Source organism: Nerophis ophidion, linkage group LG01 (genome assembly GCF_033978795.1).
Source record: "Nerophis ophidion isolate RoL-2023_Sa linkage group LG01, RoL_Noph_v1.0, whole genome shotgun sequence".
In the NCBI taxonomy this organism is placed as follows: Eukaryota; Metazoa; Chordata; class Actinopteri; order Syngnathiformes; family Syngnathidae; genus Nerophis; species Nerophis ophidion.
The window spans coordinates 21,392,704-21,416,673 of record NC_084611.1 but is presented as its reverse complement, the minus strand read 5'-3'; the positions used below and the strand labels follow the sequence as shown (position 1 = coordinate 21,416,673).

General features: G+C 38.3%; 2 protein-coding genes across 2 annotated transcripts in view; one reads left to right on the top strand and one right to left on the bottom strand.

Annotated features, from left to right (window-relative positions):
* Positions 1–47: 47 nt before the first annotated feature.
* Positions 48–10,566, bottom strand: ykt6 (YKT6 v-SNARE homolog (S. cerevisiae)). Its single transcript, XM_061898153.1, has 8 exons — positions 10,362–10,566; positions 9,910–10,062; positions 4,513–4,595; positions 3,289–3,389; positions 3,078–3,182; positions 2,931–2,996; positions 2,694–2,795; positions 48–2,568 (listed from the first exon to the last, which is right to left on the bottom strand). The coding sequence occupies exons 2-8, from the start codon at positions 10,011–10,013 to the stop codon at positions 2,533–2,535; spliced, it is 597 nt and encodes a 198-aa protein (XP_061754137.1). The 5' UTR covers positions 10,014–10,062; positions 10,362–10,566; the 3' UTR covers positions 48–2,532.
* Positions 10,567–14,674: 4,108 nt separating this feature from the next.
* Positions 14,675–23,970, top strand: part of gck (glucokinase (hexokinase 4)) — a 51,038-nt gene continuing 41,742 nt past the window's right edge. Inside the window, exon 1 of the mRNA XM_061919500.1 lies at positions 14,675–15,263. Coding sequence (XP_061775484.1) covers positions 15,255–15,263 — 9 coding nt within the window. The 5' untranslated portion in view covers positions 14,675–15,254. The remainder of the gene's footprint in view (positions 15,264–23,970) is intronic.

Here is a 23,970-nt window from a genome sequence, read left to right as displayed (position 1 = left end):
TACTTTTCTAATTCAGCAAATGGTAACAAAAGACATGGCACATGAAACCATTCTTACAAATTGATTTAATAATAAATGGTAAATTTGAACCTAAATAAAACCAAAAGTTAATACAGTACAGACACGTGTTTATTAAGTCAAGAATCAACCCTGCACAGGCTTTATGTAGGGGGAAGTAGACATAAGACTTGTGTACACAAGTCTGCAGCGATATTGCACAACAGTTTACACTGTAAAAGCCACATACTCTGACAAGATAAGTTGCACACGCATACATAGTGCAGAAAGCCCATATAAACATCTAAAACCAAAGGCATATCTGCATGTTTGAAGGCCTACTGAAATGAGATTTTCTTATTCAAACGGGAATAGCAGGTCCATTCTATGTGTCATACTTGATCATTTCGCGATATTGCCATATTTTTGCAGAAAGGATTTAGTAGAGAACATCGACGATAAAGTTCGCAACTTTTGGTCGCTAATAGAAAAGCCCTGACGTGACGTCACGAGTTGCAGGGCTCCACACATATTCACATTGTTTTTAATGGGAATCACCAGCAGTAAGAGCAATTCGGACCGAGAGAGCGACAATTTCTCCATTAATTTGAGCGAGGATGAAAGATTTGTGAATTAGGATATTGATAGTGAAGGACTAGAAAAGAAAAAAAAAAAGTGGCGGCAGTGTGAGCGTTTCAGATGTAATTAGACACATTTACTAGGATAATTCTGGAAGATCCCTTATCTGCTTATTGTTTTAATAGTGTTTTAGTGGGATTTTAAAGATTGTAAAGACATATCTCGAGGTTGGATGGCTGCTGTGAACAAGAAGTGTCTCAGAGAGAAGCCGAGGAGCCAAGCTCACAGCTGCCTCTTAAACAGCTGCTGCGGGACGACGAATAATCCAATGATTTCTCCGGTAAGATATATATCACAATTTCCCCATCCAAAAACATGCTGGTTGACGTGGAGAAAACATGTTCGCTTGACCGCTCTGTGTTAAAGCTTCACAACAAACAAAGAAACACTGGCTGTGTCTCGGTGCTAAAAACAGCTGCAATCCACCGCTTTCCACCAAAAGCATTGTTTTTTATAGTCCCCATTATTAAATGAACAAATTGCAAAAGATTCAGCAACACAGATGTCCAAAATACTGTGTAATTATGCAATTAAAGCAGACGACTTTTAGCTGTGTTTGGTGCAGCTGCTAAAATTTCCTTACAGTCCGTCACGTCACGCGCACACATCATCATTCCGCGACGTTTTCAACAAGAAACTCGCGGGAAATTTAAAACTGCAAATTAGTAAACTAAAAAGGCCGTATTGGCATGTGTTGCCATGTTATTATTTCGTCATTGATATATAATCTATCAGACTGCGTGGTCGGTAGTAGTGGGTTTCAGTAGGCCTTTAAATTGTAAGCAGAACAGTTCGAATTCAGATTAGTTCGGAAAAAATGGCAAATAGTAATCAATGCTTGAATGACGCACCTCGAATTTTGCAACCAAAATGTTAGTGGTTTAGGACAAAAGATAAACTTAGGCTCCACTGTAGTCCTTACTAGAATTAAAAACATCATAATGGGTCCAATACATGTTTTTCACACTGTAATGGCAACAATCACCTCACAAATATACACAATCAACCACAGTGGGAATGTTGAAAATGTATATGAACATCTTGAGACAGAAAACAAACCTTCATTTTTGTTTTTTAAGAGGGCATCTCACAAAACTGTCATTGTCCACTTCAATTAAGACATTTACGTTTAATAGACGCGCCCTGAGGTGGACTTTTTTTGTTTGAAGTACTTCATTGAGAAGTATGACAGCATTCATGAGACTGTGTTTAAAAACAAGTATATTAAGCATTAGGAATATAAGATGTACTGTATTAATCAAAACATAACCACGCTCCCCTAGAATTTGATTTTTTCCTGCATGTGAACCAAAAGGTGGCGCCAAACGACATCTCCCCAAGTGAATCAGATCTTTTAGTCCTATCACTTATACACACCAATGACCAGGAGTGATGCAGATGTAATGATGCTAATTTTAGGTTAATGCTAAATAATGAAGCTGTGTCATCAAGCAACCGTTGAACAAATAAGAAATGTGACATTGTTTATTGTAACCGACCAGCTGACAAATCTGATACCCACAAAAAGTTTTATACTGTAACTTTGTCTTTTGAAAATAAGAGTTGTCTTATAGTTGTGTCAGTACGGTCACTCAATCAAAATAAGAATAAATGGTTTCAGCAATACATCACCATAATACACGGTCACGCTACCACGTCCTCATCCGCTATTGAAGCCCAACAAAGGTTCCGCTGACACCAACGCCATCACTCCTTAAGCCCCCATTAGTCCAAAATCAGAGAAGTCCTGACGCAGCTGCCTGGCAGAAATTTTGCCACCCATCAATGTGACGTCTGTCGTGTTGAGCGAGTGTTGCTGGTGCTTGATGGGTGATGTAGGACCAGATTGAGCAGAAAGGCAGAGAGAGGTGTGTCCACAGAGATGAGGCAGCAGCATCACATGATTTCGCAGCATGAGTTCTGTTTCCGTGCCTGCAAGTGGGGCATTAATGGACTCCTTTACTCAATAGTTTCTATTTTCTCAAACAGTGTTTTGCTCTAACAATAAGTAAATGAACACCACCCAATTACTAAATGAAAAAGAGATATGTACTCACGGTCTTATAAAAGGCTTTGGATTGGGTCCCCAGGTGCTCTGACTTGGCCACAAGATCATCCAGTTTCTCTCCTCGCTCCAACAGACTCTCCATTGTTTTGTGCTGCAAGATATAACATGTTACTCAACATGCCAATAATGAGCGACTGCTATTATACAGGGTTAGTGCCAGAAATCTAGAGAAGTATCATTTTAAGGCTCATTTCGATAAAATCTGTTAAAAAGAAAGCTACTGTACCAAAATTATCTTTGTGTCGTCCAGCTCTGCCTGCACTTTGGTCATTGCGTCTGCTTCCTTGGGGTTCTGAGGAGGAACAAACACTAATATTCAGCACACAAGTAACTCCAGATTTTACTTGTATTGGTGAATTTCAAGCTTGCAAACCTGGTATTTGGACAAGTGAATGTCTAGGGCTTTGTAGTTAATGGTGTCAGGGTTCCCAGAGGGCCAGTCTATACTGTCTACCTGCCTGGAGAACTCTTCTAACACCTAAAACACAAGACCACATTTCAATGGACGCAGAAGTGTGACAATCAAACCCGAAAGGGACAAGTGGTAGAAAATGGATGGATGGATGAATGGATATATATTATACCTTTTCGAGCAATGTGAAGCAGACTCTCTGTGGGTATTCATAATCTGCGATGACCACCGCACCTAGATTGTCATTCCTCACATACACATGGCACAGATACTCTGTGGGAGCAACACAGCCATTAATAATATTTGTGAAGTACAACAATATTGTTAGCTGTGACCTGTAGTTTAAGACTGCAGCACTTTTGGTTATGCCAGTTCTTCTCAAATAGTCGGGAGGGCCCCACTGAGGGGCGTGGTGCGATGCCAGGGTGACCTCGGGAAACATGCTTTTTTTTTTTTCCAGTACCAGAATATGATGAAGCGTATGTAGTTTTGGGCTTCACTGTAACCATGATGAGAGACGAAGAAAGACCAGTGTGTTGTTTCTTTTAATGTTAATAAGCTGACAATGTTATGCAGATGTGTACTTGTAACAATTGTATAGACAAATGATTCTATTTATAGTGTCGGTGGAGAGGGGTGGGAGGTGTGAAATACTTTCTTCTTCCTAGGGGAGGCGTAACAGAAAATATTTGAGAAGCACTGGTTTATACTGACAGCTGTTCTTCATATGTTGTCTCTCAAAGGTGCATGGGTCTACAATAGCAAATAACCGCTGAGATGTCTAATTAGTGCCAGATTAGTGGCTGCAATCAACCTCCTCAGACAATTTTTTCATTAACTCCAAAAAACGTCAGTAGCTGCATTTGAAGTGTCATTACTAGTCAGCAACTTTATCTGCCTCTGCATGTGCTTTGAAATGTTGCTTGCTTTAAGTGAGGCGGTTTTAGATGTTGTTTCAATTGTTTAATAAAGCGATTGTTGATCGACCACCTCTTTTTTCATCTCTTAAACATCCAAGCAAAAGCCACAATATTTTATATCAAAACAAAAACATCAGAAGATTCTGAACTTTAATCACCGGGATGTCGTTAGACAAAGGCAATATCTGAGAGTCTTCCAGAGAGTCTGGAATAGTTGGCAGGTCTGACCAAGTGCTACAATTCAGCAAAGCCATTCATTCTGACTGACTTTTCCACTCGCCATGTTTCCGACATAAATGCCTCAGGCTTCAGAACTCCACAAAATAAAAAAAAATACATGATTCAAACAACACATAAACTCTGAACCTGGTCAGGTTAACAGAACAGTTCAGATTTTTTCATAAACCGGCCCATCCCTTCTTTCAATGTAGTATACTAAAAGGACTAATAAATTACTGAAATTGGTCAATTTTTACCTTGTTCTTTGACAGAGGCACGACTTCCAATTGTTGTCCGTTCAACAATCAAAGCACTGGTGAAGGTCATAAACTCCTGGACGCTGAACAATAAAAATCAAAGACAGTAAGGCCATGTCCACACAAATAGATATTTTAGGAAACACATTTTGCTCTCTGGTCCACATGCAAACATCTTATTTTTTCCCTTAAAACAGGGTGTTTTTAAAAACTATTTTTGAACGCTTTTGTCTTGTGCCATAAGGAATGTGCGACATTGTTTTTAAACCTAATTTTATAATAAAACATGACAATATTGGCTTACGAGCACATTGTTTGAACAACAATTCGATTCAATTCAGAATTTATGGCTGTCAATACCATTCAAAGACGATATACGATATGTTCCGAAACGATTCAGTGAGTTGAAATCGATTCTGCAACTGATTAGCATACAAAAATTAACAAATGTGTCTATGAAATAAAAATTGGATACCGGAAACTGCAGGTGAAATTTCCTATAATCCTGTTATTTCTTGTACAAATAAATACGAGTACAAACAAGCAAGTAAACAACAATTAATGTAATGTGTATTCATGTCTTATTTATTATATGTACGTCTTATTTAAATAAAGTGCAATCAACAATGGAAGTTGACTTAACAAAATGAAACCTTTTCTGCTAAAATGTTCTTCATTCAAGCAATTTTTAATAAAACTATAACAATCAATATTTTAACAGTAGATTTACCTGCTAAATAAATTCCCTGCGGCTGAGATGAGCGCTCAATTTTTTTTTTTTTGATTGCCTGTAAATGCAAAGTTTTCCTTTTTCTAGTATCAAAAAAATTCCCTTTTAAAACGATCTTAGATCGATACCTACCGTCCCAGAAGGCAAACTTGCCGATCACAGATCAATATACTTGACATTTAAGAATATATACTGTCCGAGTGGATGGATGGATTTGATCTACCCATATATCGATTGATTGTTACACCCCTATGTACTTAAGAGTACATATCCCGAATGCAGCTGGGATATGCTCCATCACCCCCGCGACCCCGAGAGGGACTAGCGGTAGAAAATGGATAGATGGAGGGTTTCTATTTTGTGCAGAAGTATATGCACATGCATGCTCCTTGACTATATCATGCAGGGCAATTAAAACAAACAACAATTGATGAGGTTTCCTGTGGGCTCCGTCGGTGATTTTAGGCAGGTGAATGATTTAGCCTTAGCCTATGTCAACACTAATCCGGATAACCCCCTAAACGAATAATTATTTAGCCAAAGCCCCGTTTCAGCCATACTAAACTATCATTTAAGGTCCCCCTCCTCGGACAATTTTTTACACGGGTAAGTGCGCCGTGTATTTCTTGAATCTCCGGCTTTTAGCTTTGTATGGACTCATTGATCATTTACAAACTGAGTTCGGAGAGGAAGTGACGTCCGAAAGAACGCGCCACAGCCAGCTTCATAATAATGCCGTTTCGTAACTCGGAGTTAACCACTGGAAATATGAAGGCGAGTCATCAAAACATGCCCCAGTTTCTCCTTCCATTTGTACAGACGTTTGTGGAAATCACACATGAATACCTTAAGAGAAAACGCTTCTCAGACGGCAAGAGAACTTTCGAATGTCCAGGTCACCTGTGATTCTACTTACCAAAAAACTATGTCCATTTGTCGAAGGAGAGTCAATGAGAATGCGAGCTCCCGTGGATGTGATAAAAAAGGTAGCATGTGCTTTGTATTACCTGGCCGTCGAGGGAAGACTACTGGAAAACGGCGAATACATTTGGACTGGCAAAGCAGACTCTCTTTATCAGTTATTGTCCGCCATGTATGTCACGGACTCAATGTCTAGATCCAGAGTATATAAAGTCACCGAAAACGAATGTACAATGACGGTGAAGACAAAAGAGTGAAGAGTCTCTTGACCAGATATCTAGATCCCGAGACTGATTGTTGTAAAACGTTCTTTGTCACATCTTATACTTTCACGTGTTTATTAAAGATTTGATTAATTTATGATGGCTCAGGTGTGATTTACTACAATAGGGCCCCACAGCCCACTGGATTCCAGTTAATTGAAATACCACAACACTGGATATTGTACAGATAAGTTAAAAACTTGCACACAAAGGAGGTGACTATGATGTGCGCATTTTCCGCGCATGCGCAATAGGTTGCGTTGCGCCAGCGGACACAGGGGCGAGGGGGGCTTAAACAGTGGCATTGTTGTGTGTGAACACGTATAAGGTTAGGTGGGATTTACCCTGGATAACCTTAAACAGGGTCTAATCTAATGTACCAAATATTGTAAATCTAATGTGTTATTATATTGAGAACATAGTTGTTATAAAGGTACCAAATCATCCGAAGCTCCATTTTCAAGGCTTCTGATTGGACAATTTGTGCATAACAATTATAAATCTGTTTTTGTGTGAACATATTTTATTACTCATGTTGATGGATATTTTTTTAACACCCGAGGGAAGTGGGGAATGTGCATTTCTGTAAACATCTACCGTTACGGCCTACAAGAAAACAAACATCCATCCATCCTGGGTAAAGAGCTCATCTAAGATGGACTGATGCAAAGTGGAAAAGTGTTCTGTGGTCTGACGAGTCCACATTTCAAATTAATTTGGAAATTGTGGACGTGGTGTCCTCCGGAACAAAGAGGAAAATAACCATCCGGATTGTTATAGGCGCAAAGTTCAAAAGCCAGCTTCTGTGATGGTATGGGGGTGTATTAGTGCCCAAGGCATTGGTAACTTACACATCTGTGAAGGCACCATTAATGCTGAATGGTCCATACAGGTTTTGGAGCAACATATGTTGTCATCCAAGCAAAGTTATCATGGACGCCCCTGCTTATTTCAGCAAGACAATGCCAAGCGACGTGTTATAACAGCGTGGTTTCGTAGTAAAACAGTGCGGGTACTTTCCTGGCCCACTTGCAGTCCAGACCTGTTTCCCATCAAAAATGTGTGGCGCATTATGAAGCGTAAAACACGACAGCGGAGACCCCGGACTGTTGAACGACTAAAGCTCTACATAAAACAAGTATGAGAAATAATTCCACTTTCAAAGCTTCAACAATTGGTTTCCTCAGTTCCCAAACGTTTATTAAGTGTTGTTAAAAGAAAAGGTGATGTAACACAGTGGTGAACATGCCCTTTCATAACTACTTTGGCACATGTTGCAGCCATTAAATTCTAAGTTGGTTATTATTTGCAAAAAAGAAATAAGGTTTATTAGTTTGAACATCAAGTGTCTTGTCTTTGTGGTGCATTCAACTGAATATGCGTTGAGGGGGATTTGCAAGTCGTTGTGTTCCGTTTGTATCTGCATGTAGCACGGTTTCCAAAACTCATATGGAAACGGGGTTTGTACCATCCTAGTCACATCTGTTGTGTCCTTGAGCGAGACTCTTCACCCTTGCTCCTGATGGCAGGGATGGGAATGAAGATTTACAAAATCAGCTGAAAATCTTTTAATCCTAAAACACCGCTTTGCGGAAGGCCGCACCCGGGTGCACAAAGTGCCTGCTAGGGGGGTCTGGGGAAATGCCGACCCCCAGAAAAATGTTGAAATCTATGTTAGCTTAGGATACATTTCCTGCTATTTTGAGTCAAAATCTAACAATATTCTCATGACCAAAATTTCACATTTATTAGCAAATATTTTCATAAAAATGTATCATGTGATGAAATTTATGTATACAAGTTTAAACATAGATCAAATTCTTGCACACTTTTGCATTATTTGGAATTCTCTGCCTTGTACTGATAACTAGGTCAACGCAGAGTAGAGATGTGCGGTTTGCGCCCTCATCTGCGGACGCGGGTCGGGCGGGTGACATGACCAAAAAATAGATTTTAAATATATTTGGGCAGGTGGCGGTTGAACCATTCGGAAATATATATACATAGTTAAATATTATGTTGAAGAGGTTCATTTAGCCTACTGACGTGTATTTATAAATGGTTGATTTATATAGGCTAGTAAGTAAAGTGTTGTACCTGACAACACTTAATGGTACAATCCATATAACACGTCACAGACGTCGTCAGGCTAACATCACGTGACACCTCTGATGAAGGATGCAGAAGCAAGGTAGCCCAAACTTGTCAGGTGCAACACTTTACCTTACTAGCCTATATAAATCAACCATTTATAAATAGTTAAATGTTGTTACCCACATACGAAAAACGAGCAGCACTCTTTGAAACAGTATGTGGGCATACTTTTATTTTTTTAAGTGTCTCGTTTGGTCTGTCGATGGATGTAAGGAAGCTACTTCCAGGTATGGCCAACGAGGTATTTGTCATTTGTTGGTATTTTACTTGGTAAAATGTTTGAGCCACATGCTGTGCATGTTATTATTTTTACGTTTGTAAAGTGCTTTGTTTATTACAGTTTTCACGGTGAATTTGGAGGGAAAGGAAGCCTTCAGATAAATCAGTTCAAGAAAGCCATTGTATCTGTGCTATTTGGAGGGAGTGACACTTTCTAACCTCACTAATGCCTTGCATCGTCTATATTAGATATATAACAACGGGCGGGTGGTTGTGGCTTTGATAAAAGGTTGGTTTGGGTGGATGGATGACGACTTTAGTGATGCGGTTGCGGACGATATAATTGTATATTTGCGGATCTCTAACGCATAGTCAAAAACCACCCTGGCGGCACCAAATGCCCATCCCTGTGATGGGTTCTGGTTAGCGCCTTGCATGGCAGCTCCCGCCATCAGTGTGTGAATGTGGAAATAGTGTCAAAGCGCTTTGAGTTCCTTTCAAAAAAGGTAGAAAAGCGCTATACAAGTATAACCCATATATTACATATACCGTATTTCCTTGAATTGCCGCAGGGAATATAGTATGCGCCTGCCTTGAATTACTGCCGGGTCAAACTCGCTTCGCAAAATAATTAGCGCATGCTTAGTATTCAGCCTGGTCAAACTTGTGACATAACGAGTGACACTTTCCCTGTAATCATTTTCAAAATGGAGGCTGATTTCAGTACCAGTAATTTGAAATTGTATAAAGGGAAGAACATTATAAGTTATTCAGTAGGATTTAAGGTCCAAGCTTACATCACACTCAATTTTTTACAGCATCCCTTTGGTAAGTGCCGAAGTGAGAAGAGGTTTTAAAATAAATAGCGCATGCTTACTTTTACTGCATGCCTTTGGTAAACGCAGGAGTGAGAAGAGGTTTTAAATTAGTTAGCGCCCCAGCGGCAATTCAAGGAAATACGGTATCCATTTCTACCGCTTGCCCCGTTACGCTCCAGCACCCCCGGCGACCCCTATCTCCGCTGCATTCGGGCGGAAGGTGAGGAACACCCTGGACAAGTCGCCACCTCATAACCTTCCTAAACTAAAATGTACTACCAGTGAGACCCACCTGGATTTTTGAAAGAAGCCGAAGGAGGAGAGGTCGTAGGCCGCTTTGAGGAGGTTGGATTTGGTGGCTCCTTTATAAAGGATGCTGAGGCTGTACAGTTTCATGGTGCTGTTGGATCCGTCCCGACTGACGCGTCCTAACAGGCAGGATGATCTAAAATACAAGAGCAGCATGACGTAATGGTGGGTCAAAAGACAAGTATTATCAGCCTACTATCAGTTCGCTGACGTCAACACAGCTAAAGAAGCAAAAGTGCTAACGTTAGCCAACAAGTCACGGTAGTTGCTAAATTGCGTCAACACTGCAAACTTTAGACGACACTACAACGAGTCCTTGGAATGTTAGCACATTGCTGTGTTTAACAACAAATTAAATGATTTTACACTAAATTAGGCTCAGCTGTTGTTAGCTAAGCATGCTAGCTTGTTTTCGTAAGGCCGGAGCTAACTTACCCGTTAAGTCGGTGAAGAATTGCTTGATTAAAATAACAAATTGAATAAACTATGTTTTTTCTGAGGAAAACAGATATCGTCCTTTTTTGGATTTAAATCCGAAAATACTTAATCCCAGAGGAGTGTAGTAGTCTGGAGGATGCTATTTTGCTTGTGACCAATCACCACGTCACGATCATTTTTTGGTCCCCCAACATGTTCATGCCGGTGGAAACAAATATCCCAGATTAATTTTTCCGGATTTAGATCGTTTAAAACAGGGGTCAGCAACCTTTTTTGAAACCAAGAGCTACTTCTTGGGTACTGATTAATGCAAAGGGCTACCAGTTTGATACACACTTAAATAAATTGCCAGAAATAGCCAATGTGCTCAATTTACCTTTAATAAATACATCTATATATAAATAAATAAAATGGGTATTTCTATCCGTCATTCCGTCGTACATTTTTTTTTACTTTTACGGAAGGTTTTTTTGTAGACAATAAATAATGAAAAAAAAAACACTAATTGAACGGTTTAAAAGAGGAGAAAACAGGGGAGGGGGGGGGGGGGGAGAAAAATAAATTTTGAAATGTAGTTTATCTTCAATTTCGACTCTTTAAAATTCAAAATCAAACCGAAACAAAAAGAGAAAAACTAGCTAATTCAAATATTTTTGAACAAATTTAAAAAATAATTTATGGAATATCATTAGTGATTTTTCCTGTTTATGATTAATTTGAGAATTTTGATGACATGTTTTAAATAGGTTAAAATCCAATCTGCACTCTGTTAGAATATATAACAAATTGGACCAAGCTATATTTCTACCAAAGACAAATCATCATTTCTTCTAGATTTTCCAGAACAAAAATTGTAAAAGAAAATTCAAAAGACTTTGAAATAATATTTTAATTTGATTTTACAGATTTTCTAGATTTGCCAGAATATTTTTATTTATTTTAATCATAATAAATTTTAAAGAAATATTCCACAAATATTCTTCGTCGAAAAAACAGAAGCTAAAATGAAGAATACAATTAAAATTCATGTATTATTCTTTACAATAATAATAAAAAAAAAACTAACTTGAACATTGATTCGAATTGGCAGGAAAGAAGAGGAAGGAATTTAACAGGTAAAAAGGTATATGTGTGTAAAAATCCTCAAATAATTTTTAAGGTTGTATTTTTTCTCCAAAATTGTCTTTCTGTAACTTATAAGAAGCAAAGTAAAAAAAAGAAATTAATTTATTTAAACAAGTGAATACCAAGTCTTTAAAATATTTTCTTGGATTTTCACATTTTATTTGAGTTTTGTCTCTCTTAGAATTAAAAATGTCGAGCAAAGCGAGACCAGCTTGCTAGTAAATAAATAAAATTAAAAAAATTGAGGCAGCTAACTGGTAAGTGCTGCTATTTGAGCTTTTTTTTAGAACAGGCCAGCGGGCGACTCATCTGGTCCTTACGGGCGACCTGGTACCCACGGGCACTGCGTTGGTGACCCCTGGTTTAAAAGTATATAAGTAGGTAGACTACAGTGGTAATTCAAAAATAATTGATAACATAAAATGTGTCATAAAATAGGGTTTTATTATTGGTAGTATGGTTTATAGTTATTGATTACTTTTAATTTTTCAGCATATATGTGTAATGAATAAACAAAGTAATAAACGAAAGGAGACTATATACTACAGTTTCTGAAGCCATTTTACAGGGGTAAAACAAACAGATAAACAAATAGATAATATGTTGCCTATGTAATGCCTTTAAACATTTACACTTTTTTTGTTCATGTGTGTAGAAATGGCAGCTGGTTGCATCAGCTTTGCTCTTTTAATGTCTTTAATGTCCTTTGTGTTCTATGATATTTCCCTTTTTACCAGAGGTGTAGACTCGAGTCACATGACCTGGACCCGAGTCAGACTCAAGTCATGAATTTGGTGACTTTAGACTAGACTTGACAAACTGTAAAGAGACTTGCAACTCGACTTAGACTTTAACATCAATGACTTGTGACTTCACTTAGACTGACCATACGTCCTCTTTTCCTTTGTGTGGCTGTCCGGGCTGTCTGGGTGGGGTTTCTTAAATGCCTCAAATGTCCGGCATTTTGAGTTAGGGTTGTGTGTATTTTCAATGTACGTCCAGGGTTAGGAAGAGGTTGAAAACAAAACAAATTGTGAAGCTGTGTGCATGCAGCAGCATTCGTGAGGGAGGGGAAGAGACAAAGAAAGCGAGAAAGCGAGGGAGTGGATTGATTGACTGGTTGAAACTTTTATATGTAGATTGCAAAGTACAGTACATATTCCGTACAATTGACCACTAAATGGTAACACCCGAATAAGTTTTTGAACTTGTTTAAGTCGGGGTCCACGTTAATCATTTCATGGTACAAATATATACTATCAGCATAATACATGCAGTCATCCCACAAGTTAATCATCAGAGTATATGCAAACCCCGTTTCCATATGAGTTGGGAAATTGTGTTAGATGTAAATATAAACGGAATACAATGAATTGCAAATCCTTTTCAACCCATATTCAGTTAAATGCACTGCAAAGACAAGATATTTGATGCTCAAACTCATTAAATGTATTTTTTTATGCAAACAATAATTAACTTGGAATTTCATGGCTGCAACACGTGCCAAAGTAGTTGGGAAAGGGCATGTTCACTACTGTGTTACATCACCTTTTCTTTCAACAAGACTCAATAAACATTAGGGAACTGAGGAAACTAATTGTTGAAGCTTTGAAAGTGGAATTCTTTCCCATTCTTGTTTTATGTAGCGCTTCAGTCTCCGCTGTCGTATTTTACGCTTCATAATGCGCCACACATTTGCGATAGAAGACAGGTCTGGACAGCAGGCGGGCCAGGAAAGTACCCGCACTCTTTTTTTACGAAGCCACGCTGTTGTAACACATGCTGAATGTGGCTTTGCATTGTCTTGCTAAAATTAGCAGGGGCATCCATGAAAAAGACGGCGCTTAGATGGCAGCATATGTTGTTCCAAAACCCGTATGTACCTTTCAGCATTAATGGTGCCTTCACAGATGTATGAGTTACCCATGCCTTGGGCACTAATACACCCCCATACCATCACAGATGCTGGCTTTTCAACTTTGCGTCAATAACAGTCTGGATGGTTCGCTTCCCATTTGGTCCAGATGACACGGTGTCGAATATTTCCAAAACCAATTTGAAATGTCGACTCTTCAGACCACAGAACATTTTTCCACTTTGCATCAGTCCATTTTAGATGATCTCGGGCCCAGAGAAGCCGGCGGCGTTTCTGGATGTTGTTGATAAATGGCTTTCACTTTGCATAGTAGAGCTTTAACTTGCACTTACAGATGTAGCGACAAACTGTATTTAGTGACAGTGGTTTTCTGAAGTGTTCCTGAGCCCATGTGGTGATATCCTTTAGAGATTGATGTCGGTTTTTGATACAGTGCCGTCTGGGGGATCGAAGGTCACGGTCATTCTATTTGGTTTTCGGCCATGCCGCTTACGTGGAGTGATTTCTCCAGATTCTCTGAACCTTTTGAATATATTATAGACCGTAGATGTTGAAATCCCTAAATTTCTGGCAATTGCACTTTGAGAAACATTGTTCTTAAAATGTTTGACTATTTGCTCATGCAATTGTGGACAAAGGGGTGTACCTCGCCCCATCCTTTCTTGTGAAAGACTGAACATTTTTTGGGAAGCTGTTTTTATACCCAATCATGGCACACACCTGTTCCCAAATAGCCTGCACACCTGTGGGATTTTCCAAATAAGTGTTTGATGAGCATTCCTCAAATTTAGCAGTATTTATTGCCACCTTTCCCAACTTCTTTGTCACGTGTTGCTGGGATCAAAATTTAAAGTTAATGATTATTTGCAAAAAAAAAAAAAAATGTTTATCAGTCTGAACATCAAATATTTGGGGTAATATGGGCTGTTCTGGGTGCACCGGTCAAAAGTCTGGCAGCCGCATTTTGTACAGTCAAATAAACATATCATTTCCATTACCATTGTTTTCTCAAATAGGCAAAAACAAACAACCACCATCAAAGCTATTGTCATTATTTTTGGTCATTAGTTTGTAGGATTAAAGAAAATTTGTCTTATCGCAACCATTTGTGAGTTTGAATCTAGTACAGTAACGGCTTTTTCTGCTTTTCTTTTTCCAGTCGTGGCAACGTCAATTGATGTTTTCTCTGCTAATTTTGCTCCATTTAACAATTCCCCGCTGGCCACTTACCTCAGCGGTGAGTGTTTTTGACGGCACAAGTGTGCCTGTAATTCATTTCCAAGGCAACACTTGGTGTGATGGTTCTAGGTGCAAATGTTTGACCGGCCGGGCCAGGAGTGAATCATCCTCCTTTTCCTGGAACTGAGCTTGGCTTGCGTCTGCAGTCTTTTAGAAACTTGTAGCAAAAACTTTGTTTCTTGATTTGATTTCAGGGCTAAAAATCTGTCTCTGGAATTTGATGGATTGAAGACAAACTCCTTTTTTTCAAAACAAAGCAACACTATTTTGGGGACTGATCTGGTGTATTGTTGAGGACAAACTCTCTACTTGGAACGACTGGAATGAAGATGAGGATGCTTCTTGATGTTTTTTGATGTATGACTACAAAAATGGAGATGCTTAGATCTTCAGACACTTATTTAACACATCAGGACACCACATCAGTGGGGATACGTCAGTGTGATTCACACCATTTAAAGTAGTCATTTGTTACTTTATGGACTTTTCTGTGGCTTAGTGCCTAAATGTACTGCTGTTCTCAATGAAGTAAGGAGTTTCCTGAGAAGGGCAGGACAGTTCAAATATAATAAGCGTAAAAAACTTTGGAGGACAAGTGAATTTCAACAGCAGATTACCAATGGTCAACAAGACATCTTTGTCGTCATACAATGGATAAGGTAGTCTGTCTGTCTGTCTGTTCTATCTATCTATCTATCTATCTATCTATCTATCTATCTATCTATCTATTTATCTATCTATCTATCTATCTATCTATCTATCTATCTATCTATCTATCTATCTATCTATCTATCTATCTATCTATCTATCTATCTATCCATCCATCCATCCATCCATCCATCCATCCATCCATGTGGATGACCAGTCAGGTTTGGTGCATTTTTTTACATCAGATGCAGGATTTGCTAGTGCATTTTCTTAAAACAATAATTACAAATTGCAAAACCTTGTTGAACATGTTCATTCCTCAAAAGCAAGTATTCGTGTTAATGAAAGTGTCATCAAGACATGTCAACCTGACACCATTGTTTACCAACAAGATAGTGGCATGGCTTTGCCATGTTTTCTTTATAACGTTTGCTTTGTAAGTTTTTTCAAATGTAAAAAAAAGTTATATGTTGGTGACACTACCTGATGATGAAGAATCAAGACAGTGCCGTTTGCCATATGAAAATTACGGTAAAGTTGCACATTACTGTACTTACAAACCCCGTTTCCATATGAGTTGGGAAATTGTGTTAGATGTCAATGTAAACGGAATACAATGATTTGCAAATCCTTTTCAACCCATATTCAATTGAATGCACTACAAAGACAAAATATTTGATGTTCAAACTCATAAACTTTATTTAAAAAAAAAAAAAATTAACTTGGAATTTTATGCCTGCAACACGTGCCAAAGTAGTTGGGAAAGGGCATGTTCACCACTGTGTTACATCACCTTTTCTTTAAACAACACTCGATAAATGTTTGGGAACTGAGGAAAATAATTGTTGAAGCTTTGAAAGTGGAATTCTTTCCCATTCTGGGTTTATGTAGAGCTTCAGTTGTTCAAGAGTCTGGGGTCTCCGCTGTCGTATTTTACACTTCATAGTGCGCCACACATTTTCGATGTGAGACAGGTCTGGACTGCAGGCGGGCCAGGAAAGTACCCGCACTCTGTTGTTACGAAGCCACACTGTTGTAACACTTGCTGAATTAAGCAGGGGCGTCCATGATAACGTTGCTTGGATGACAACATATGTTGCTCCAAAACCTGTATGGACCTTTCAGCATTAATGGTGCCTTCACAGATGTGTAAGTTACCCATGCCTTGGGCACTAATACACCCCCATACCATCACAGAAGATGGCTTTTGAACTTTGCGCCTATAACATTCTGGATGGTTATTTTCCTCTTTGTTCTGGAGGACACCATGTACTCTGTTTCCAAATATAATTTGAAATGTGGACTCTTCAGACCACAGAACACCTTTCCACTTTGCATCAGTCCATCTTATGTGGGATCTGGCCCAGCCAAGCCTGCGGCGTTTCAGGATAGTGTAGATAAATGGTTTTGGCTTTGCATAGTACAGTTTTAACTTGCAGTTACAGATGTAGTGACCAACTGTAGTTACTGACAGTGGATTTATGAAGTGTTCCTGAGCCCATGTGGTGATATCCTTTACACACTGATGTCGGTTTTTGATGCAGTACCGCCTGAGGGATCAAAAGTCTGTGATATCATCGCTTACATGCAGTGATTTCTCTAGATTTTCAGATTTTTTTGATGATTTTACAGACTGTAGATGGTAAAATCCCTAAAAACCTTGCAATAGCTTGTTGAAAAATGTTCTAAAACTGTTCGACAATTTGCTTACAAAGTGGTGACCCTCACCCCATCCTTGTTTGTGAATTACTTAGCATTTCATGGAAGCTGCTTTTATACCCAATCATGGCACCCACCTGTTTACAATTAGCCTGCACACCTGTGGGTTGTTCCAAATAAGTGTTTGATGAGCATTCCTCAACTTTATCAGTATTTATTGCCACCTTTCCCAACTTCTTTGTCACGTGTTGCTGGCATCAAATTCTTAAGTTAATGATTATTTGCAAAAAAAAAATGGTTATCAGTTTGAACATCAAATATGTTGTTATTCAACTGAATATGGATTGAAAAGTATTTGCAAATCATTGTATTACGTTTATATTTACATCTAACACAATTTCCCAACTCATGTGGAAACGGGGTTTGTAGTAAGGTAACACACTCAATACGTATATTTCATATTTTTAATGCATATGTTCTTACAATTCAAATTCTTTACAACATTTGTCCAGAGTGTACACCGCCTACCGCCCAAATGCAGCCGAGATAGGCTGTAGAAAATGGATGGATGGATGTACAAAAGAAAAATGCACTTTATTTAGAAAAAAAACTTAAGAAACACCCTATGGTAAACAATACTGTAGTACATGACCATACTACATACGAAGTACTGCATACAAAGCATTCATGCGCATCCAAACGTTCCTGTCTGTCTTTTCACATATTTTTATCTATATCTGAGCAAATATCTTCGCTTGCAATGTAGCAAAGAAAGGAACTCTTAGAGTGGCAAATATTACTTTTGTTACTTCATGTAAAATGTGCACCACAGCAACAGAATTTGTGGGATAAACAAATTGTATCGTATCCTATCCTATCATCCCAAACAACAACATACTTGTTGTGAGGGTCTCTAGTTAGACCCCACTCCTTTTCATGTACAGTGGGGCAAAAAAGTATTTAGTCAGCCACCGATTGTGCAAGTTCTCCCACTTAAAATGATGACAGAGGTTTTTAATTTTCATCATAGGTACACTTCAACTGTGAGAGACAGAATGTGAAAAAAAATCCAGGAATTCACATTGTAGGAATTTTAAAGAATTCATTTGTAAATTATGGTGGAAAATAAGTGTTTGGTCAACCATTCAAAGCTCTCACTGATGGAAGGAGGTTTCGGCTCAAAATCCCACGATACATGGCCTCATTCATTCTTTCCTTAACACGGATCAATCGTCCTGTCCCCTTATCAGAAAAACAGCCCCAAAGCATGATGTTTCCACCCCCATGCTTCACAGTAGGTATGGTGTTCTTGGGATGCAACTCAGTATTCTTCTTCCTCCAAACACGACGAGTTGAGTTTAAACAAAAATGGATACATGGATGATATACAGCAGAGGATTGGGAGAATGTCATGTGGTCAATGAAACCTAAATAGAACTTTTTGGTATAAACTCACCTCGTCGTGTTTGGAGGAAGAAGAATACCGACATCAATCTCTAGAGGATATCACCACATTGGCTCAGGAACACGTCAGAAAATCACTGTCACTAAATACAGTTTGTCGCTACATCTGTAAGTGCAAGTTAAAGCTCTACTATGCAAAGCAAAAGCTTCTCTGGGCCTGAGATCACCAAAAATCGACTGATGCAAAGTGGAAAAGCGTTCTGTGGTCTGACGAGTCCACATTTCAAATTGTTTTTGGAAATATTCGACATCGTGTCATCCGGACCAAAGGGGAAGCGAACCATCCAGACTATTATTGACACAAAGTTCAAAAGTCAGCATCCGTGATGGTATGGGGATGCATTAGTGCCCAAGGCATGGGTAACTTACACATCTGTGAAGGCACCATTAATTAAGAAAGGTACATACATTTTTTGGAACAACATATGCTGCCATCCAAGCGACGTCTTTTTCATGGATGCCCCTGCTTATTTCAGCAAGGCAATGCCAAGGCACATTCAGACTGTTGAACGACTGAAGCTCTACATAAAACAAGAATGAGAAATAATTCCACTTTCAAAGCTTCAACAATTAGTTTCCTCAGTTCTCAAACGTTTATTGAGTGTTGTTAAAAGAAAAGGTGATGTAACACAGTGGTGAACATGCCCTTTCCCAACTACTTTGGCGCGTGTTGCAGCCATGAAATTCTAAGTTAATTTTTATTTGCAAAAAAAAAATAAAGTTTATGAGTTTGAACATCAAATATTTTGTCTTTGTATTGCATTCAATTGAATATGGGTTGAAAAGGGTTTACAAATCATTGTATTCCGTTTATATTTACCTCTAACACAATTTCCCAACTCATATGGAAACGGGGTTTGTACACAAATACAGTGGTTGGATATTATGTACACAGGGTTTGCTCAATTTTGTTTGAAATTGATCATTTTTTGCTTGACTGAATCGTACTACAGCCTGTGGCACAAATGATGGATTTGTTCGACTTGGAGGATGTTCACTCAGTTGTTAAATGTTGGAGGAAAAAAAAGAGATATCAGACCTGACACAAAACTATGTCATAATCCTATGTCATATCATATCATATAATCAATAACTACAGTATATAATTTCAAATGGCAACTTTCTGGTTTTAAAAACACTGAAATAAATCAAGAATGTAAAATGTGGGTAGTTTGTCAGTAACAGTTTAATATTTCAATCAAGCAGAGTAGAAACAATTATGGAAACAATGTGTTGATTTTCATTTCAAAACTAACACCCTCATCAGTTTAAATGTACTAATTAGTCTGCAGTTAAACAGTAATGTTCACACCAATGCTGTTGCACTAGGTGAATTGACACACAAACCCTGTTTCCATATGAGTTGGGAAATTGTGTTAGATGTAAATATAAACGGAATACAATGATTTGCAAATCATTTTCAACCCATATTCAGTTGAATATGCTACAAAGACAACATATTTGATGTTCAAACTGATAAACATTTTTTTTGTGCAAATAATCATTAACTTTAGAATTTGAAGCCAGCAACACGTGACAAAGAAGTTGAGAAAGGTGGCAATAAATACTGATAAAGTTGAGGACTGCTCATCAAACACTTATATGGAACATCCCACAAGTGTGCAGGCTAATTGAGAACAGGTGGATGCCATGATTGGGTATAAAAACAGCTTCCATTAAATGCTAAGTAATTCACAAACAAGGATGGGGCGAGGGTCACCAATTTGTAAGCAAATTGTCGAACAGTTTTAGAACAACATTTCTCAACGAGCTATTGCAAGGAATTTAAGGATTTTACCATCTACGGCCCGTAAAATCATCAAAAAGTCCAGAGAATCTGGAGAAATCACTGCACGTAAGCGATGATATTACGTTTTTTTGATCCTTCAGGCGGTACTGCATCAAAAAAACGACATCTGTGTTTAAAGGATATCACCACATGGCTCAGGAACACTTCATAAAACCACTGTCAGTAACTACAGTTTGTTGCTACATCTGTAAGTGCAAGTTAAAACTCTACAATGTAAAGCCAAAGCCACTTATCAACAATATCCTGAAACGCCACCGGCTTGACTGGGCCCGAGCTCATCTAAGATGGAATGATGCAAAGTGGAAAGGTGTTCTGTGGTCTGACAAGTCCACATTTCGAATTATATTTGGAAACAGAGGACGTGGTGTCCTCCAGAACAAAGAGGAAAATAACCATTCGGATTGTTTCAGGCACAAAGTTCAAAAGCCAGCATCTGTGATGGTTTGGGGGTGTATTAGTGCCCAAGGCATGGGTAACTTACACATCTGTGAAGGCGCCATTAATGCTGAAAGGTCCATACAGGTTTTGGAGCAACATATATTGTTATCCAAGCAATGTTATCATGGACGCCCCTGCTTATTTCAGCAAGACAAGTGTTACAACAGCGTGGCTTTGTAAAAAAAGAGTGCGGGTACTTTCCTGGCACACCTGCAGTCCAGACCTGTCTCCCATCGAAAATGTGTGGCGTATTATGAAGCGTAACATACAACAGGGGAGACCCTGGACTGTTGAACGACTGAGGCTCTACATAAAACAAGAATGGGAAAGAATTCCACTTTCAAAGCTTCAACAATTAGTTTCATCAGTTCCCGAACGTTTATTGAGTGTTGTTAAAAGAAAAGGTGATGTAATACAGTGGTGAACATGTCCTTTCCTAACTACTTTGGCACGTGTTGCAGCCATGAAATTATAAGTTAATTATTTTTTGCAAAAAAAATAAATAAAGTCTCTGACTTTGAACATCAAATATCTTGTTTTTTTAGTGCATTCAATTGAATATGGGTTGAAAAGGATTTGCAAATCATTGTATTCCGTTTATATTTACATCTAATACAATTTCCCAACTCATATAGAAATGGGGTTGGTACATCATGGCTCCAACATGAGAGATATCAATTGAAACAAAGGATAGGATTATCAAAAACCTTCAAGAATGTTTCAAAATATGTTAATTGTTCACTGTCAGCTGTGTCTAAAATCTGGACCAAGTACTAAACGCATCGGAAGGTTCTGAATAGCAAGCATACAGGTTGTCCAAGGAAATCAACAAAGCGTTAAGATAGTAAACATGAAGCAATATGTCTTGAAAGCAGAAAATGCACTGCAAAACAAATGAAGAACAAATGGGCGGAAACTGGAGTCATCATCATGGAAGAAACAGTCTATAGGAAATGGGATTTAAATACAGAAAAAGCTAAATAAAAGCCATCATTAACAGCTAAACAGGAAAGAACAAAGTTACAAAGGGCTAAGGAAAAGCAATCTTGGACTATGGATTACTGGATAAAAGTCACATTCATTGATGAATCGCGAATCGCATTGGGCAAGATGATGATGCTGGAACTTTTCTTTGGTACCGTTCTTATGAGATTTATAAAGACAAATGCCTGAAGAAAACATGCAAAAGTTCATGTCAGGTTATGGCACTTGGAAGATGGCTGTCATTAGATCTTCAATAAATGCACATACTTAAATTGACATTTTGGACACTTTTCTTTTTCCATCAATCAAAAGGATGTCTGGGGATGATGAAATAATGTTTAATGCCATAGAGCAAAAATGTTAATAACGTTTTTTGAAGAAAGATATAATGTCAATGGCATGGTGCTTGGAATTAGATTAATAATCTGTGGTGTGATTTGAAGAAAATGGTCAATGACAAACAACTCAGTATTCTTCTTCCTCCAAACACGACGAGTTGAGTTTAAACCAAAAAGTTCTATTTTGGTTTCATCTGACCACATGACATTCTCCCAATCCTCTGCTGTATCATCCATGTATCCATTTTGGTATAAACTCAACTCGCCGTGTTTGGAGGAAGAAGAATACTGAGTTGCATCCCAAGAACACCACACCTACTGTGAAGCATGGGGGTGGAAACATCATGCTTTGGGGCTGTTTTTCTGCTAAGGGGACAGCACGATAGATCCGTGTTAAGGAAAGAATGAATGGGGCCATGTATCGTGAGATTTTGAGCCAAAACCTCCTTCCATCAGTGAGAGCTTTGAATGGTTGACCAAATACTTATTTTCCACCATAATTTACAAATAAATTCCTTAAAATTCCTACAATGTGAATTCCTGGATTTTTTTCTTCACATTCTGTCTCTCACAGTTGAAGTGTACCTATGATGAAAATTACAGACCTCTGTCGTCATTTTAAGTGGGAGAACTTGCACAATTGGTGGCTGACTAAATACTTTTTTGCCCCACTGTATGTACATTTATTCAGTTTTAAACATTCATTCACTTTCATTTTTCCTTCATTAATCCAATCTTTACCGCTGTTGGTATTTTTTTCTCTTTTTTTGTTGTAATATTTTCAGAATGTGTTTGTTCTATTTTTGGCCGAAGTAAGACAAAGAAAACAATCTGAAGTTGTTTTTTATTTTTTAGTTTTAATGCCATGATTTTAATAGTCTGGCCCGCGTGTGCACAGATTTTCCTCCATGCGGCCCCTGAGCTAAAATGAGTTTGACTTAGGATCTTATGTAGCTTCCTAGCTTCATGGGTCTAAAGGTGGCTAAGGTACAGGAAAAGCTAAAAAGTTAAAAAAGCAGCTATGCTACTGGAAAATGTAGTTACCATATTTCCTTGAATTGCCGCCGGGCCGCTAATTAATTTAAAACCTCTTCTCACTCCTGCGCTTACCAAAGGCATGCGGTAAAGTAAGCATGCGCTAATTATTTTAAAACCCCTTCTCACTCCGGCACTTACCAAAGGCATGCAGTAAAAATTTGAGTGTGATGTAAGCTTGGACCTTAAATCCTACTGAATAGCTCTTAATCTTCTTCCCTTTATGTGATTTCAAATTACCGGTATTGAAATCAGCCTCCTCCATTTTGAAAATGATGACAGGGGAAATGTAAATTGTGACGTCACGAGTTTGACCAGGCGGTAATACTAAGCATGCGCTAATTATTTTGCAAAGCGAGTTTGACCCGGCAGTAATTCAAGGCAGGCGCATACTATATGCCCTGCGGCAATTCAAGGAAATACGGCAAACTACATAGCTTTGCTACGTGTCTTGTTTCTGCCCATCACTGAATTTAAGTAGGTAAGTTCATTTCAAATATGAAAATATGATCAAAAATGATACAATATTGTGTACTACATTTTTATGTTTTTACTATTTATATGCAGTATGTCTTTATTTAAATTCTCTATTTTTTATATTTTGTACAACCCCAATGTTTTATGATGAGTTAATGTTAAAATTTTATTTTCAAAATACAAATACACAAATGCATGCAAAAACCATCTGATAAAAAAAATGCAAATGGCAATAAAATGTGACGTTAAAAAATCTTATACTTGGATCAAAAACATTTATCACATGTTTGTAAAGCTTTATTACTGAAATAACTGCAGGTTGTATTAGTGAGTCTTAAAAGTAGGTTACATTTGCTAATGGGATGTTTAAGTGCAGGACACGTACACACTCACATGCACACGAGTGATAGATGGTGTTTTGGCGAGGCCGGCCCACTTCGTCACCTGTTGCATAAAAATAGATGAGCCTCATTCAGTGGCACTCCCACTTGACTGACTGCTTGGATAAAAACA